The sequence below is a fragment of the Simochromis diagramma genome, unplaced genomic scaffold (genome assembly GCF_900408965.1).
Source record: "Simochromis diagramma unplaced genomic scaffold, fSimDia1.1 OVJJ01000176.1, whole genome shotgun sequence".
Lineage (NCBI taxonomy): Eukaryota > Metazoa > Chordata > Actinopteri > Cichliformes > Cichlidae > Simochromis > Simochromis diagramma.
Window position 1 is genome coordinate 7622441 of NW_024386892.1, and position 19384 is coordinate 7641824.

Here is a 19384-nt window from a genome sequence, read left to right on the forward strand (position 1 = left end):
CGAGGACGTATGCAAGCGTGGCTTCACTGTCATCATTGACATGCGAGGTTCAAAGTGGGAGCTGATTAAGCCTCTGCTCAAGACGCTGCAGGAGTCTTTCCCAGCTGAGATCTGTGTGGCTCTCATCATTAAGCCCGACAACTTTTGGCAGAAACAGAAGACGAACTTCGGGAGTGCAAAGTTCTCTTTTGAGGTCAGTGGGCTTTGTGTGTTTTACCCAACACGGCTTTGATCGTTCAAAGGAAATCTTATTAACAGTAAGATGATTAGAGATTAGTGCTGTAATGCTATTTGTGTGGCAAACTGATAATAACTAATAATACTTTCAGGCATCATTGATTTCCACAAGCTGCCATTATGATTTACGCATGTATTTATATATGTGGCTCAGACGCTGCAGTCACTACACTGTAGTAAGAACATGAAGCACAGCAGGTAGTCAGAACTCACCTCTAACCTGTGTCTGTGTGAACAGACCAACATGGTGTCAGTTGAAGGTCTTGCCAAGCTAGTGGATCCCTCCCAGCTCACAGACGACTTTGAAGGCTCGCTGGACTACAACCACGAGGAGTGGATGGATCTCAGGGTGTCATTGGAGGAGTTCATGTCCAATGCTGTTCATCTGCTGTCCAGACTGGAGGATCTGCAGGTGGGGGCAGCAAAGGCTCAAAGAATGGGAGTAACTGCTATGGCCGATATGACCAGTGTTTCCTGTCTTCTGCAGGAGCTCCTGTCCAAGAAGGACTTTCCTGCAGATGTGGAAGGCTCTCGGCGACTGATAGAGGAACACACCCAGCTTAAGAAAAAGGTGAGTCACTATCAGTACAGGTGCAGACACAGTCAGAGACTTTATTATCGCTCTAGATCGAGCTGTGCTAAAGCCAGCACAATTCAGTGTTCTCCTACTATTAATGAGAGGATTGAACTGTGCAAAGCCACTGAAGCTACTCTCCTGCAGGTGCTAAAGGCTCCAGTGGAGGAATTAGACCAGGAAGGCCAGAGGCTGCTCCAGTGTATCAGATCGAGTGATGGCTTTTCAGGGAGAAACTGCATCTCAGGCTCAGCTGACTTTCAGAGCCTTGTGCCCAAGGTAAGGAACGTCCAGCCCAGCAAAGAAGATCTCCCAGCATACAGTTTTTTTATTTATGCTAAGGTTAACACAGGCTGGCCCCAAACAAGAATAGTAGCTTCTATTGTGGTTTATCTATACTTTCTGATGCAAACAAAACTTTGAACCTAGACATGAGAATTGCTGTGGCACATTCAGATACTAATGTATCCATGCATGATGCTTGCAGATGCTTTTGGCCTTATATAAGAGTACTTACTGGAATATTAACTGCAAACCTGCAGGTATACTTTCATGCCTACATAATCAGGGCCCACATCGTACATGATCAGTAACGTTGACCGCTTTGAGGCCACTGTTGTTGTGATTTGGTGCTATATAGATAAAAGTGAACTGAGTCTAGATGATTATTGACAGTTTTGTTCATAACTAAATGAAACTCACATCCTTCCAGCTGCTGAATGCTTAAAGCACATGGTATCATAACACAAGATTCAGTCCACAGCCTTATTTTTTCTCATTAGCCAGCTGGTTAGCAACCCTCATTATCTGACAAGTGCTGGCTGCATATTAGCTCATTAGCCAAAGGACTCCACAGGGAAAATTTGAGTGCACAGCTTGTTTGCATTAAGCACATGAAGTACATGTGCATTGCCTGCGTGAGCAGCATTTACATTGATGTATGAGTGTGAGACATCTTTCATATTTAAATCTGTGCTTTACGTTTTGGATCAAAGAGGATCATAAAGGCAATATCAAACCGGCCAATGGCATGCGAGTGAGAAGGTGAGGCTAAACTGTGGAATTATACACATGCAGGTGCTGTTTTGTTTCCCCACTTGTGCACCTGCAGTACTAAACACAGCAGTAACACAGCAGTGTAAAAGATAGACGTAATGAACTGTTGGTTCAATCCAAAGAAAACCTGCCATCACATTCAGATCAGAAGTGATGTGCTGAATGAAATGTAAGACACCCTCGATGAGCTTGCTGTTGTCTTTTAGGACCATGTGACACATTGTGCTTTTCCTGACAGGTGGCCAGTCTGCTGGATAAGCTGCATTCCACCAGACAACATCTCCATCAGATGTGGCATGTCAGGAAACTGAAGCTGGACCAGTGCTTCCAGCTGCGCCTCTTTGAACAGGATGCAGAAAAAGTGAGTTACACCTAAATATGACCAGAGTGTGAGGAAGGACGAGGCTGGGATTAGTACAAAGACATCAGGGGCCTGTGCTGGCGTGTGCACCAGCTCTGATATAATGCTGTTATGCATGCCTCATTCACCTGCACTGCTTTATGTTAAACGCACTGGGGTTAGTATACCTGACCTGCAGACTAGAGCAGCCAGAGATTGAATGACCAGCCTTAGCTGACCTGTGCTACCTCCTGAGCTGCAGCCACAGTTCAGCATATCGAGGCTATCTTCTTCTTCTTTGGGTTTGACATTGAAAGATAAGGCTAAGCTTTCACACTGAGGTAGTTATCAGCTGGATAATATGTTGTTCGTCTGCTGTTTCGGCCTGGCAAACCTTCAATTGCCTTCAAGTTTCCTCAAATAATTTCAGGACACACTTTGTCGCTTGCTTGCGTTTCATACTGAGGTATGCCGGACTTTAATAACTCTTCAGAATCACCTTGTTGGTGCAAATATGCTTTTTATGATTATCAATCTAGCTGCTAGCAACAACATGCCTAAAACTACAATCTAAAACTGATGCTACATTGTCTGTTTTATTCCTCGAGGTTGTGCATGAATGCTTCATAGTTTGTGTGAAGTTGCTTAAAAATCAAATGTTCAGGTAGAAGGACTGGAGTGAAAAAGCACCACTTTAAAAATGACAGATCAGCTCCTTGGAAGCAGAAATCTGAATATGAATGAAGTTCAAGACTTACACAGTGTCTCTTACTCGGGAAAGACAATGACTAAAAACCCTCTTACTGTCTGCACACCGAGGTCCGGTCACCTCATCTTCTAGGTCATGCTGTTTACTAGAGAACTGATTGGTCAGTACTCTCTTATGTACTTCCAGAGCTGTGCCGTATACAGTAAGATACCATGGTGATGTAAAAGGTAAATCACCATTAGGACCTGAAAACCTCTGATTGTACCTGATAGAACGGGCTTCTCGTCCTGAGAAGTAGATGATGTGTAAACACCAAAGGCAGTGTAGCTCAACACCTATGAATAAACTGTCCCTTTGTGATGGAGACCTGTTGTTGATGGAGCCTCTGTGTACTGAGTCACACGTCATAATGAGACGCTGCCATCTAAAAATAGTTTCAGGCACTTCAACAAAAATAACCTAAAATCACAGAAGATTTACTTCATTCAGCACAGCTGCAAACAGCTGCTCTTTACATCTGTACAGTCACTGTGTTGGGAAACTCCACTGTGGCCTGGATGAATTAGCCTGTGGCATTTCTCTAAACACAGGAATAAGTCGCAGTTATTCCAGTGGAAAATCAGCCAACATCGCTTTATTTTCTCTGAGTTAGTTGGAATTGTGAATGAATGTTAGAATTCCCGTCATTCCATTCATTAACATACCAGCCTGTTTACAACAGCTACTCCTGTTTCAGTCCAAAATGCTATATAGGGACATTTCCCATTCTGTGATTGGTGCATTTGGTATTAGGACCAGACTGTAGCTATTGTTCAAAGGCAAAGGTGATTATTATGACTTACTTTAGTTGTTATTCTGCTCGGGTGATGGGGATACAAAGACTGGCCTCACTGTTGTACAGGTGAAACGGCAGAGGGCTCACAGGCAGGTCCTGCTACATTAAAATACAGTAATTACTACGAAAGCTGCAGTTTTTATGTTCATGGAGGCACAGTTTATAATATCTTACTGTCAGCTTGTACCTCTGCCTCCTGATAACAGAGCTGTGTTGTTGATGGGAGCATAAAAGCTCCCCTCTCGTACACAGACAGACACACGCTGGCGGCTTGCTCTGCTGCTCCATACAGAAATCCACATGCAGATAAATATTTACTGTAAAGCAAACAGAGAGAAAAAAGAGAAGGTTTTTGTCCACATCAGTGTTGTCACAGCGAGGCACTGTGGGGGTGTGTGGACCCATTTACACCGGGAATCACTCAGCTCTCGCGGTCGGGCCGGGAAAACATTCAGGCCTGACGAGGCGTTTGTTTTGTGGAAAACGCTGCAAGAAAAATGGCTGTGTCTTGGTTGCCGTGGTTACCGCGCAGCACAATAACCAACCCGTATCTGCGTGAAAGGATGAATTCTTCATCATCCTTCAGGGTAGGCTAACTTTTTCTTAACTTTCCACACTGTAGACACTCAGCTGTGTATGTCTGTGTCTGCACTGAAGTCTTTGGGACTTTGGATTTCGAGGGATTCGGTGCATTACTGATAATGTTTTGTGTTATCGCGAGTTTACATGTGGTGTGAATCATTGCACTGATCTGCTGTGTGGTCTGCCTGCAGATGTTTGACTGGATCAGCCACAATAAGGAATTGTTCCTGCAGAGCCACACGGAGATCGGCCGAGGTTACCAGCACGCTGTGGAGCTACAGACTCAACACAATCACTTTGCCATGAACTCCATGGTACACAACGCCTTCGTAGTTCTTTGCAAACCTCATTTATCATTTATCGTGTTGTAAAAATGACTGGCAGCATTAGGTCAACTGGTTTAATTTCTGTGTAAACTGCTGACAGTTGGAGCAACAGTCTTTTGATGGAGGCTCTTTCTTCCCAGAATGCCTACGTAAACATCAACAGAATCATGTCGGTGGCGAGTCGTCTGGCGGAGGCCGGCCACTACGCCTCCACTCAGATTAAACAGATCTCAGGACAGCTGGATCAGGACTGGAAAAGCTTTGCTGCTGCACTTGACGAACGCTCCACCATCCTGGCCATGTCATCTGTCTTTCACCAGAAGGCTGAGCAGGTGAGATCCCAGGAAAACCTTCCCAGATGTTTCTGAGCAGATACTCACTTACCCAGCCTTCACAGGGGGGACGTCGGCCACCCTTTCTAACCGATGTAAGGACTTCTCTGTCACAGAGGACAAGCTGCACCACTTACTGGTGACTGATCGGGTAACTGTCTAATCTAAAAGTCTCTCTGCAGTAGACACATGTCTAGAATGTAACATGCAAATGGGACATTTATGCTGTCTGATTATATTTAATAGATCAAACTGCTCTACTGCTGATTCTTGGAAGGTTGACATGGCAACAGATGGAACCTGTTTGATTCCTGCTGGGCCCTTGACATTAGCTACAAGAGAACATTTGAGAAAGCACGAGATGAAAGACAGGGAGAGGGAGAGAAGTGGGGACAGGAGAGGGATTGGATGACACTGACTCCAACAGAAAAGCAGATACGTGTTGACTCAGGAGGAAAAATGGAAAGAAAACTGGCAAAGCTACAGAAAGGATACAGTGAGAGTACAGTGTGAAAAACAGGGAGAAGGAGATAAAGTGGGTCTTCCTTTTAAGCCATGTAGACGCTTCTAAAGAGGCTGTTGAGAATGCATGTAAACAAAAAACTATGATGAAATAATGAGATAATAAAAAAGGATTCACAGGTCAGTTCAGCTTTATTTATAAAGTGCCACACCAGCCATCGCCTCACTGGCATTGGTTAACTGTATGACTGGGATTTGCTGTGGAATATCAGACACCCTGTGCTTTTCACAGGTCAGAGCAGGTTCAGCCTCACCACTGTGGCACATGTGAAAGGGTCCCGCATTAGACGTGGGTCAGAACCACTGTCATGCTGGAGCAGGGTGTCAGGGTGTGGAGGATGAGCTAATTGATAGTCTAACCTAAACCATCTGGGACATTAAGTTTTGGTCCATACGGCGATCCCAGGAGCTTTGGTATTCCCCTGGTCCAGATCTGGGAGGAGATGTCCAGGACGCCATGAGTACCATTTTGAGCTGCATGGACTTGGCTGCTGCATCATTTTTGGCGTTTCTTTGAATTCAGGCCTCTGTAGGTTGATCATTTACATTTCCATCATTTGGATCATTTCAGCACTTTCTGCAGAATTTCCACCTGTTTATATATTTACATTTAAAGTTATCCATGAATTCTCCTTTGGAAAATCTTGTAATATATAGCATGTTATAATTTTTGGAAATTTGCCTGTTTTGACCTCTGACCCTGGTTGAGACGGTGACCTGGTTCAGAGACAGATTTGATGAGATTTACCAAACATGTAGACCAGTATTAGCCTAGCTATAGCTCATGTGAGCAGGCACTGAGTCCTGCCACATCTGGACTCTGGCTGACCTTGGCCTGCCTGATGTTAGGCCCAATATTTGTCCGAACTGCAGGACTTTATCTCAACACTACCACCTTAAAAATGAAAAAAACTGTTCTACTTTCATCAAGAGTTTGAAGCATTACTGTAGTGATGCAGAGAAGGGTAGATTAAACGCTCCCATACGGACAGTAAGCCACAAAAGGACGTTGATCATGGTTATATGGAACAGACCAAAGCTGACCCAGAATATCTGATACTGTCAAGGAACCAGAGAAACATCATTTTGTTGAATGAATCTTCTCATGAATGCACACACTGTATGAATCCATCTGTGTGTCTGTTTCATTCATAAGTTTCTGTCTGAGGTGGAGACCTGGTGTAAAGTCTGCAGCGAGGGCGGGTTACCATCTGAGATGCAGGAGTTGGAGATTGCCATTCACCGTCACCAGAGCCTTTATGAGCAAGTGACCCAGGCGTACACTGAGGTAAACCGCCCAACCTACTCACTCAAATGAATGTTAGCAGCAGCTGAAGCTGACAAACATCACACAGAAACAAAATCCGACTGGATTCTGCAGCATAACGCCGGCTGTGTGCCTGCAGCGTCTGTGATCTGTGAAGAGCTGATCACTTTGGTAATGTGGTCACTCCACAACCTGTTTGTCTGGAAAACATTTAGGATTTAAAACATCTTTAATGTCCAGAAACGTTGCTGTAAACAATGTCACGTGTAAAAAACATTGAAATATTTGGGCTCCAGAGCCTCTTGCGGATGCTGCCAGTACTGCGGACTGAGACTGGCTGTGATGACAGGGTGCCATCGGGCAGTTGCTGCACTAACCCTTCAAGCTGTTGTGTGAAGACACTTCAGTAAATGTATTCTGTGCTCGCAGCAGCATTCTGGAGTTTTATCTTTAGACGGGGGTTAAATGAGTGAAGGTGAAGGTGAGGTGGTTGCTTTAAAGGAGGAGAGACTTCCTCTTTAATGGGATCTGTCATGCCTGCAGTGGATTCAGACCCTTTGGATTCTGGTTTTCAATAATCTGTGCAACCATGTGACAAATATTGTTTTTTGCATACTTATGCAAATGTGACATGTGCCATGCTAATTCATTTATAGAAGCCTTTCTCTTGGGTGGGCTGTACAGATGCATCAGATATATTTTGCGACACATAATCTCTTGACCTCTTTTTGACATTGTAGTTGTTGCTAATGAGCGTGTTGGATTTGTGCTGCAGTGGTCCCCTATGGCTGTGAGTAGTCTCGAGTCTCACAGTTATACAGTCCATGATGGATTGCAGCTGCTGGGACAGTTTAGCTTGTTCTGCCACATATTCAGATCTGTTGCACACTAGAACACCACTCTAACCAGAACCCACAGCTGAGAACAAACTAGTTTGTGTGCCAGACTCACCGGGAACAAGGACTGCTGTCACTGCAGTTCAGGACACTGGTATTGGAGTTCTTAAGGTGAGGAAAGTGCAGACATCTGACTGTTGCCCCAAAGTTTATTATTACTTACATGTTTATTTCTTCAAGGAAAATGTGTGTTTCTGGTTTCACCCACATACGTGTGTAGATGCACTGGAGTGACATCACATTCTTAATCCATAAGGCTTTAATGGCCCACCCTTTGCAGCAATAGCAGCTTCCACTCTTCTGAGAGTGATTGTTTTCCACAATGTTTAGCAGAGCTCAGACATGTTGGACAAGAAGGTCTGGTCCCGGCTATTTCACCCTGAAGGTCTTCTATCGGGTTGAGGTCAGGACTCTGTGCTAGCCAGAGTTCTTCCACATCTAACTTGCTCCATGCTCAAGTCAGAAGTGCCATTATCCTGACAGCTTCCAAACCCAGATTCATCCATCGAGAGACGGAGAAGCATGATTTGACGCTCCAAAGAGCACGTCTCCACTGCTCCAGAGTCCAGTGCCGGTGTGCTTTACCCAACTGCATCAGATGGTTTGCATTGTGTTTGGTGATGTAAAGCCTCAGAGTTGCTTAGCTATGGAAGCCCGTTCCATTAAGCTCTCTACAAACTGCTCTCGAACTAATCTGAAGTGCCACATGAAGTTTGGAGGTCATTAGCATTTGATGCTGAAAGTTGGTGACCTCTGCACACTGTGCAAAGCATGGCGGACAAAGAAGCACTGTCGTCGGGGAATCTGTTAAAGTGTCACAAATAAGACAGTTCGCAGAGGATAATCCTGTGATTGGTGGTCAGGGATTCAATTCAGTCTATTTACATGGTGACAAATCACAACCGCAGCTGGTTAAATGGGGCGTGTTGTATAAAGCTCTTTGAGCGCTCAGGTTGAACAGTTTGTAGGTGGCAGAGTCGTTTTTTGTTTTATTGTAATGACCACAACCATACTTTAAATCCTAGAAACATATTAAGACTTTTATAGTTGGAGCACCGGTGACTGCTGGTCATGTGATTCATGTGATTTATGTGTTTGCAGGTGAGTCAGGATGGTAAAGCCCTGCTGGATGTCCTCCAGAGGCCTCTCAGTCCAGGCAACTCGGAATCTCTTACAGCCACTGCAAATTACTCCAAAGCGGTCAGTATCCCTGTGTTACCAATAGGAAACATGCCTACACCATCTACCGATTAAGCTAACATTTGTGTTTCTCTGTAGGTGCACTGTATCTTGGACGTGGTTCATGAGGTTCTTCACCATCAGCGGCGTCTGGAGAACATTTGGCAACATCGAAAGGTCCGATTGCACCAGAGACTGCAGCTCTGTGTATTCCAGCAAGATGTCCAACAGGTAAACACACAGCAACGTTCAGGGTGTGACCAAAAGGTTCTGAGAACAGATCCATAAAAACGTTATATTTCCGTCCTTCTTTTTTCATTGAAGACCAGCTTCTTTTTTCAGATGGTCTGCTATTTTTCCATCTATCAGTGGAAGACCCATTTTGCCCCGTTGTACTTGCGCCTCTGTTGTGATCTCCTGAGCTGTGTGGTGAAATCATGGCGCGCATGCCTGGACATGTCTACAGGGTGGAGAATGATTACAGTTTTGATTTTGATGGAAATATTCTCATCCCATCCTAGCAAACGTCCCCGTGCTGGCCAACGGTGGGTAGCAGTAGCTGTAACTGTCGGGCAGTGTGGGCAGGGAACTCAGCGTGCCAATGCAAAGCCCACAGCAGTTTTGGGGGTCCCCCCACATGGCTTCCTGTGGGCAAGCTTGCAGTCCACATCTAGAGTTTGGGCATGCTGTGCATACATACACTGCAGGCCTACAATGGGCCCCACTGGAGACTCTACTTAGTGTGGACGGTCCACAGTCAGCCCATTCTATGGGCTCCCAGTCTGGGACCCCACATTTCACTGTGGCTCCAGTTTGAGACATTGACACTCGCGCATCACCGACAGCAATGACCGATGTGTGTGTGATGAACGTACCACACGTTCTCTGCTGCCTTCTGTTTCTGCCTCAGACGTGTGTGGTGGGAACATTCCCGTGACAAAGTGCTCTGGTGTAAGCCCAGCATCAGATAGTGAGGCACCAGGAGTGAGATACAACCAAGCACCGCATCAGTTCATTCATCTCTGAATTCTGCCTGAGCAGCTTTTTGTTCTTTGTTAAATAGAATCACTAACATGAAACGACTTTCAGTGTCTCTGCATCAAACTTCAGCAATAGTGTGCTGGGCTTTAACACATGCATCCAATTCAGACGGTGCCACCTATAGGTTCAGTAAGGAACAGCAGGTACATGGTTAAACATTACTGTGCAAAAGTCTCAGCCTCCCCCACATTTCTTTATATTTTGACTTTAGTGTAAGTGGACTTGAGCAATAGTTTTCTTTTAAAATCAGTAGTGGACTAAAGAGAGTTTAGTAATCCACTTAACACTGACCTATGACCTATGAGTCATGCAGGCATAAAAAGGTCCCAAACTCAAGGAATAAACCATCAAGTGAAAGCAACACAGTGAAGCACTTTCAGTCTTTATTGAAGCAGTCAGTGTTCTTTATTTCCATTTATGTGTCACTGAATCACTGTTAGTATTTCCTATTTTTATTAAATAAAGAAAGTGAGGGGTGGCAACACGTTACTCCATGTTTTCCACGTCTGAGTGTAGAGCTATGCTGTAAGGAAGAGCCGCACCAAACAGGAGAAAAAGTGCGAGCTCCGTACAGCTTTCCAAAGACTGAACGTCTGAGCTTCTACAAATTAACCTCACACATGAAAGCTAGCTGGCTATAAACACGCAGGTGGTTGGGATGGTGATTGGCCTGGACTGGAATCACTAATGCATTTACCAGCTCAGCTCTGACAACATGCAGGTCCTGGTGGTGCCAGCGTTTGCTAAAAGCTGTCCAGGTCGGTCAGTGTGATGATGTGTGGTGAAGCTTTTGCACAGTACAGGAGGTTTTATTTAAGAATCCCATTCTGTTGAATTTTCATGCAAGGCCCAGCTGTACATATGTGTGTTTATATTTCTTTGGGGAAATATAAACACACTCTTTAACTTTTCTGGAGGACAGACACATATCAGCACATTGAATTCATTTGCACAGGCCTGATGTATCTGCAGCTATGATGCATTTAGTGTATGTACAAACAGGCCTTGGCAGAGCGAGTTAGAGCTGCAAACTCACAGATGAATGCTCTAAGTTTTGGCGCCATGCAAATATTTATTTGACCCAGGGGAGACTGTGGGAGAGTGTTTAAGAGAAGTAAGAAGACAAAGAGACAGACTGAAGAAGAGATCATATCAGTGGGTTATAAATTCACTTAAAGCAGAGCTTTGCAAGTTGTACTTGTCATGCATCACTTTCTATGAGCCCCCAGAGAGAGAGGCACAGGCACAGAAAGTGAGAGAGCGACCTTATACAATCGTGCATAAATCACTAAAAAAGGCTGTTGCACGAGTGCTAATGCTACAGGATATACATGACCCCAGAGATGAAGAGTGAGAGATGCAGACGTGAAGGCTGAGTGTACGATGTGTGCAGATCACCAAAGACAGTCCAGCTGCAGTTTCAGTCTGTGTGCACTGTGACCCTACACTGACCTCTCTGTGGCTCCAGCTGCTGCACTGACATCATGAGTGCACGCTGTTGCTTCAAGGCCTTGAAACACATAATTTGCTAATGTGCGACAGGCTGGATGTTAATCCTTAGGATCCAGAGGTTGCCTGAGCTGCTGGTCTTACTGGACAGAAGATGGGTTGCCTGGGTTCATATTTTATTGCAGCAGTCATGCATAACATGCAGAAATGAAGATATGTCAATATTTCAGTATGAACATTTAATGGAAAGAATGGGCCTCTGTTAGTACACCGTGCACCTCATTTCCATTTATTATTGGACTGTTTTATCATTGGAGATCTGAATGTCTTCAAATTATTGTCACTGTATTTACACAGCTATGTACAAGCTATATATACATATATTTGTCCTGCAGGAGACTCAAAGGGTAATGAGTGAGAGATCCAACATTTGGTTTCATGTCCAAACTCTGATTACATCATGTTTGTGCCTTAAAAAAGAGGCATTGATTTGTTTGATCTTACATGTCACACAGCAGTGTGTAGCAGTGGAAACATTCTGACGTCACCAGATACAAGAATCAAGTGAACAAGTAACCAGTCAGCTGCAGGGAACGATACACTCGTAGGATTTTTCTCAGTTAACCAAACTGTGGAGGCGCAGGTTGACTCTGGAGTCTGTACATTGAAATTCCACGGGCAGGTCACCCACTACCCCCTTGTGGAAAGGAGGGACCACCACTATGCCACTTAATAGCCAATAATATATTTTAAGAAATCACAATTTCTTTCAGCAAATTATTTTAGTCAGAGTTTTAGTGGCTCTCAAACCTTTACAGGGCCAAAAACATGTTTTTTCATTGTTTATTCCCAGTCTCAGATGAACTGGAACCAGTACTGGGGTTACTGTCCAGGGGAGAAAAGGCTACAAAAGCCACAGAGCTAACAGCTCATAACACACTCGTATATGAAAAACATGGCATGGAGACATCCTGCTCTTCTCAGCTGCACTGACCTACATTTCCCACCCAGATCATGAAGGTTTCATTGATTTCATTCTTTATTCATGAGCTCTGAGACCATTTTGTGCATTTCTACACATGTCGGCAGAATAAGAGTTGGAAGTAGCAACGAGAGGTTTAGCAGGTGACCTTAAATCTTTGCCGTGTCTTCGGGATGATCTAAAGAAGGTGTTTTCTCCCGTCCAGGTGATGGACTGGATAGAAAACCATGGCGAGGCTTTCCTCAGCAAACACACGGGCGTTGGGAAATCCCTCCACAGAGCCCGAGCCCTGCAGAAGAGACACGACGACTTCGAAGATGTAGCTCAGGTAAGTTATTGGATTTGATCCTACTCTGAAGGCTCCTCTTCTCTGTTGTTTTGTTATGTTGTGCTGCAGTTTAGCTGAAAAGAGCAGGTCCAATTCGTCCAGGTCTTGTTAGCAGTAGAAATAAAAAAAGGTCAGCTTTGCCTAGAAAAAGCAAAAAAATCAGCCCAGTTTTTAATCACGTTTATCTGCTCACTGTGCAAACATCTGTTAGTTATCTGCCCTGATTAATTCCAAATTTTCTAAACCACCGTGTCTGCTGGTGGAAGCATTAGGAAATGCCTTTACACGACCATATATGGTCAAAGGCTTTTCTGAAAGATCTGCAGAAGATGTTATCCACATCCATTCCTCAATTTCACCGCTGCAGTTTGTCATGTGTTAAACAAACAGCAGAGTGTTGGTACTGAAGACGATCAGTCCAGCCTTGCTGCTCCTAATCTCGTGCACGTTTGAAACTTCACATGAACAGCTCACTCGGCCGCCTAACTTTATCTTTTATTGTGTGTTTATTTTTGCAGTCCTAACTTTGGCGCTTTGGTCGGCTGTGGTTGGTTTTAATGTGAGATGAAAATGGATGTTGACTTGACTTTATATGCAGCTGAAGTTGTGAAGACTGGATCGCGTGTCGGTCAGATTTGGCCCCCTCGTCTGCCGGTGCACGGGGCCGTGTGGCGTAAAGTCCAAGGGCTGATTTATTTTTAGTCCTCGTACAACATTATTGTTGCTGCGATGTTCTCTCTTTTTCTCATCTCTCCTCTGTCATTTTATTCTCTTCATATGGAAAAAAGTTTTGATCTTTTATTAAAAGTTTGCCCTTTTTAACTTGAGTCATGTCAGAGCTGTCTGTAAGTACCAGGAAGCATCGGTGTAACTGGAATCTATTACATTGGTTAATACAGTAAAGGGATAATCCCATAAAGAAGCGAGTGGTAATCCTATAAAGAGTAGTTGTATGATCGGATATTTACACTCTGGATTAGGATTATCCTTCAGATCACCAGTGTTTACATGTCTCTCTGTTCCTTCCCTCGTTTTTTCACTCTCCTTTTTGCAACATGAATACATTTAGCACATGTCAGATGAATATCTAAGTATATTTGCACAAACAGAAAGACATGGCACATGTCTGCAAGTCTTGCTTTGTGATGTGATGCTGTGTCATTGCTCTCCTCATCTGATTAGGAACATTTGAGCCTCCCGAACATCAAACAGAATGACTTAAATACTATTTTACTCCCACTGAAGTCTTCATCTTCCAACTTCTCCTCCCTGCTTTAAGCCTTCATTTCTTCAGAGAGCGTTGGCTCAGTCGCCTGCTTCACTACAAAGACGTGTTGGCTGATTAGGACGTCCTAATATGAAATATGATGACACTGAAAACTCTGTTAACAATGCAAATATGTGTGTACAACGTTTGGTATGTGGATTGTGTCTGTTTCACTTGGTTGTCCATGAGCAGTTACAGGCTTATTACAGGTGATTGGTTGTTGCAGCTTATTGACAAGATAACATTGTAGCCTTTTGTATGGAGTCTACATTAGGCTGCGTTCACACTGCAGGCGAAAGCGCATCAAATCTGATTTTTCTGACCCTATGTGACCATCTATCCGATCATGGTGTGACAGTGTGAACGGCACAAATCCAATATTTTCAAATCCGATCTGGGTCACTTTCGTATGTGGTGCTGAATCCGATACATATCCGATGTTTCAGAAAGCGTTTGATGGTCATGTCGCATTAAATCCGTCTTTTACGTCACTGACACAAGACAGACGCCAATTATCAGCGCCGGAGAAGACATCGCGAACGCTTCCTGGCCATCCCGTGAAACTGTTGGGAAGACAACGTTGGAGAAACGTGAACATTTTATTTGTCCTGTATAATCTGCAGATTCTGACAGAAATCTGCAGCTATCCTTTGAAGCACCGCTCCTCTAAAACAGCAGTAAGGATCATTATTAGGTTATTTACATTATTATGTAAATAACAAAATAACTTAAAGCAAAAATTGGGAAACGTAAAGTCTGAAGTCTTTACATTAAGGGCCATCAGTCAAACAATACTGTTGTAAAAAAATCGGATTTGATCAAAAAATCGGACTTGAGCATTAAGACCTGCAGTGTGAACGTAGCCTCTGTGTGGGAGCATTTATTTGATGTATTCATTGTGTCGGACCATCAGTCGACCTTTTGTCCAGCTCTCTGTGGGGGTTGGAGCCCCTCCACACTGTAGGGTGAGACGCGGGTCCACCCTGTGCAGTCATAAAGCTAACACAGAGAAACAGTCGCACACATATGAACACCTGCAGAATCACAGAGTGTAACCTAAATGCATAGTTAACCTCCTAAGACCTGAGTGCATTTTTAATTTCTCTGTGCCGTTTGGGCTGATGGACACCTGATGAATGTAAAAACAAAGAATCACCTGATTTTTTTTTTTTTTACCTGATATTTGTTTCTGAGAAAAATGAGATCCACATAAGAGGACATTCGTTTGTGGCAGTGTAATGTCCTCGTAAGTGGACATCAGGCCCTTGCAGAGACACTGCACATTAGTGGCAAAACACCAGGACCTGAAAAATTCAAAGAACAAAGGTTACGCCCTCTGCTATAAATGTATAAGGAATCTTCTGAAGGTGATTACATAATGGTTTTATTCAAAGTTTCTTACATAATATAAGAATTACTACAAATAATGTCAGAAAACTGATACTAAAGATACTAGGATATCATTGGATGCTCAACAGGCCTTCGATAGAACTGAATGGCCGGTTCCATCTAATGTGGTTCCCAGATTGGGTTTTGGTTTGTGTTTCTCAAGAGGATCAGAATCTTATACACAGAGCCGATTGGCAGGCATAACAAATGGAATGACTTCTAAACCAATAACAGCGACCTACCCAACAAGCGTGTCCTCCTCCACCAGTGCTGTTGGCCCTCGGCCTGGAGCACTGAGAGTACACCGAGCTTTGACTGGGATCCAATGAATGACAAGTGCATCTTATATATCTCTACCCCGATGATGTTCTCCTCTTCTTATCAAATCTGGCAGTGTCTTCAACCTCATAAAACAAAGTGATGCATTTGGACAGTTTTCGGAATAAATTATACAAAATCATCAGTGGTCAGCACTGTTGCCTCACAGCAAGAAGGTCCTGAGTTCAATTCCAGCATCAGGTCTTTCTGTGTGGAGTTTGCATGTTCTCCCTGCTGTGTGGCTGCTCTCCGGGTACTCCAGCTTCCTCCCACAGTCCAAAGACATGTAGTTAGTGGGGCTAGGTTATTGGTAACTCTGAAGTGCCCATAGGTGTGAGTGTAAGTGTGAATGTTGTCTGTGTCTTGGTGTTACGGTGTGAACACACCGTTAGCCCTGCAGCAGACTGGCGACCTGACCAGGGCGTACCCCGCCTCTCACCCTGAAACAGCTGGGATAGGCTCCCCACGACCCTGGAAAAGGATAAGTGGAAGAGAATGGACGGATCAATGTTATATTTACATCAAGAGGAAAGAGATTCTCAAATAACAAAATCACTGTTTAAAAATGCAAAAGGAGGATTCATGTTTTGATTCATGTTCATGATTTTTTAAGAATTAAACCCGATATAAAAACAACCATTTGAACATTTTAAGGATTCACCAAACGTTTTTTCTCACCAGTCTATCCTGATGCAATAATGCATCCTTTTCAGCAGGAAGAGCTTTAGCCTTTAAACTATGGGCGAGTAAAGGCTTCAGAACATAGCAGCTCTTCATTCAAACAGCGCCCGTATGATCGGCTGTGTCTAAACTTTGATATCTCTAAGAAGCTCTTTTTTCAAATCCCTGCAGTTGAGACAGTTTATTTAAACCAAACATCAGTCGTTCACATCTGAACCACAGCTCTTACACCGTGAAGACCAAATGATAAAGAAAGACACATTTCAGTGTTTATAATGTAACTGCTGCCTTTGACCAAGAGTCTGTCAGTAACAGGTTACAGGCAATGAAAACTGATATTAAGATGTTTAAACACTCGGGAACAATCAGTTCACACAAGACTGAGATGATTACAGGAGTTAATGACAATGAGACCTCTCCTGATATTCCTGATGTTTGTTTGAAGTATTCGGGTACTTTGTGTCAGTGTGTGTGAGACTGTCCGGAGCTCCAGAAATCCTGACAGATGCTAGTGCAGACGTTGTTGGGTCTTTGGTTCCAGCTCCTGTGAACCTCGAGTTGAGTTCTTCTGATATATTTGAGTTTTGTGGTTTTCCTTCATTATGATTCATCCTTTGCCTCCGTGTCGTGCCCACGTGTCTCAGGTCGGCATCTCTGTGTTTCCTGTTTTATTTTGACAGTCTTTGTTGAGCTTCCCTCTGTCTCCTCACTCTTAATTTGTCCCAGCTGTTTCCCCATGTGGTTCCACTCCCCGATCACCTCCTGTCTGTGTATATTGTGCGAGTTTCCCCCTGACCTTTGCTGCGCTCCTCCCGAGATTTCTTATGTCAACATTTCCAAGGTTTTCCTAGTGATCCGGGTTTTGTGTTTATGTATAAGTTCTTCCCAGTGTAGGTGTTTCTCAGTTTGTAAGTGTGCCTTAATAAACGGCACGCCCTCAGTTCCTCTCAGTCTGTGTCCTGTGGTCGGCGTTTGGTTCCTCACACAAAACACATGATCTGTCTCCGGGTATCGTGACAGTTGGAGTACAGGTGGTGCAAACACTGTCTGCTGGGCATCTACCCAGAGAGCCCTGCTTCATCAATATGTATTGATTTTTGGACTATTAAGGGCTGGAAGAATCAATCATTGGAGACAAAAGGAAAACTGACCTGGACTGTCAGAGGAAAGGCAGAGGGTTTGAAAAAGTATGGAGACTGTGATTGGACAGCAGTGCAGAATTCAATTGTTGGTCTGTATCTGAATGTGTTTGCTCAGGGCGACTGTTTAAAACGCTGGAAATGTCGATAAAAACATTGAAGTATAAAAACTGGAAAACTGCACCAAAAAACGGTTGCGCTCAGCTTTTTGGTATCGTGCACTGCCAGCCGTGGTTCATTATACCAAACTAAGGAAATGTTTCTCTCTACCTTGCAGAACACTTACACCAACGCAGACAAGCTGCTGGAGGCAGCCGAGCAGCTTGCGCAGACAGGAGAGTGTGACCCGGAGGAAATCTACAAGGCAGCTAGACACCTGGAAGTGCGAATCCAGGACTTTGTCCGCCGGGTGGAACACAGGAAGCTGCTGCTTGACATGTCTGTCTCTTTCCACACACACACTAAGGAGGTGGGGACAGTTTTGCTATTTATTCCATGTAGAGACAGGTGATAGATGTGTGTTGAAGCATCAGCCTGAAGTTATTCACTCTCTTTGCATTGACGATCATTTCTTTCTGCGTGTCTGCATCCAGCTGTGGTCGTGGATGGAGGAGCTGCAGAAGCAGCTGCTGGACGATGTGTGCTGCGATTCTGTGGACTCAGTTCAGACTCTGATCCAGCAGTTCCAGCAGCAGCAAACAGCCACACTGGAGGCAACGCTCAATGTGATTAAAGAGGGAGAGGAACTAATGCAGCAGCTGAGGTAACAGTCATACTCTTCTTATTGTGGCAGTATTAGGGCGAAAGAGAGAAGCTGACACCAACTAACAACTGAAGTAGTGAAATGAGGATTTCTAAAGTTAATAGAGCATCTCAGATTGTAGCATCAATACTTCAAATGTCATAAAAACACACAGACACATAAATACTACACAAAATGTTCAATCAAAACAAAATAACAGACACCCAGTGATAGCAGCAGAAACAGGAGGGGTGGAGCAGTGAGTTCAGGGGTGGTGTCAGGACCCGCACAGCTGATCTCCATCCATCCTGTAGGACACCGGGACAGGACAACAGACAAGTGTTGGACTAACTGGAGCATCCAGCTGGAAAGCTGTAAAAGTGAACTGGTTGGAAGAAACGAGTAAAAGAAAAAACGATCATTTTGAGAAAAAAGCTGAAATGATCTTTGGGGGAAAGTCCAGAGTTTACAGTTGTTTTATAAAATGCCTCTTTACTGCAGGAGGGTGGAACTGCTGTGCCTTTGCATCTGTCCAGTACCAGCCGTTCATTTCCCGTCTTCATACTGATCACCACTCTGTGTTTATGTGCTAATGAAACATCATTTCCTTCCTGTGAAATGCACTATACACAGGTCTTTATCACCAGCTTCCACATTTATTCATAGTTTTCCCAGGTTATGATATGAACACAGTCTGACAGCTGTCGGTCCCAGCTGATGTCCCTCTCCCTCCGCTCCTCTCCGTCTCACTATAAAAAGGGAAGGAAACCATTATCAGTCCAAATCGCCATCAGCTGTTCTCACCGGCATCTCCAGCACCGCCCCGTTGAGCCCACTGCACCACTCCTCCCCTGCAGCCGCGCCCGGGACCACACCTCCGCCACACTTCCTTACTCAAACCAATTGTGAAGCATGATTTCAGTAACTCAGAGGGAACAGCAGCCGTTTGTCTTGAAACAACAGTGTCTTTACAGCTTTATTCTCCAAATGATCAATAATATTTTAATTAATACTCAGCCTATTTTATTTTTACTTGTATTTTTTTCTGTTCTGGCACTGGATATGAAATAACACGACACCACCACAAGGTTATAAACTCATAGTGCATCGTGCACAAGCACGAATGCTGGCGGTGCTTCGGTTACTCTGTAGGGTCTGCAAAGAGCTGCAGAAGCCTGGGAATGCGCTCACAA

The 19384-nt window shown here is 44.2% G+C and overlaps 1 protein-coding gene across 3 annotated transcripts in view; it reads left to right on the top strand.

Annotated features, from left to right (window-relative positions):
* Nucleotides 1-19384, top strand: part of kalrna (kalirin RhoGEF kinase a) — a 152010-nt gene that overhangs the window by 54306 nt on the left and 78320 nt on the right. For all 3 annotated transcript variants that reach the window (XM_040034117.1, XM_040034118.1, XM_040034119.1), the window contains 13 exons: nucleotides 1-193; nucleotides 476-649; nucleotides 725-808; nucleotides 959-1090; nucleotides 2106-2228; nucleotides 4525-4647; nucleotides 4800-4991; nucleotides 6670-6801; nucleotides 8778-8876; nucleotides 8955-9086; nucleotides 12533-12655; nucleotides 17727-17918; nucleotides 18043-18212. In XM_040034117.1, the coding sequence (XP_039890051.1) occupies nucleotides 1-193; nucleotides 476-649; nucleotides 725-808; nucleotides 959-1090; nucleotides 2106-2228; nucleotides 4525-4647; nucleotides 4800-4991; nucleotides 6670-6801; nucleotides 8778-8876; nucleotides 8955-9086; nucleotides 12533-12655; nucleotides 17727-17918; nucleotides 18043-18212 (1869 nt within the window). The remainder of the gene's footprint in view (nucleotides 194-475; nucleotides 650-724; nucleotides 809-958; nucleotides 1091-2105; nucleotides 2229-4524; nucleotides 4648-4799; nucleotides 4992-6669; nucleotides 6802-8777; nucleotides 8877-8954; nucleotides 9087-12532; nucleotides 12656-17726; nucleotides 17919-18042; nucleotides 18213-19384) is intronic.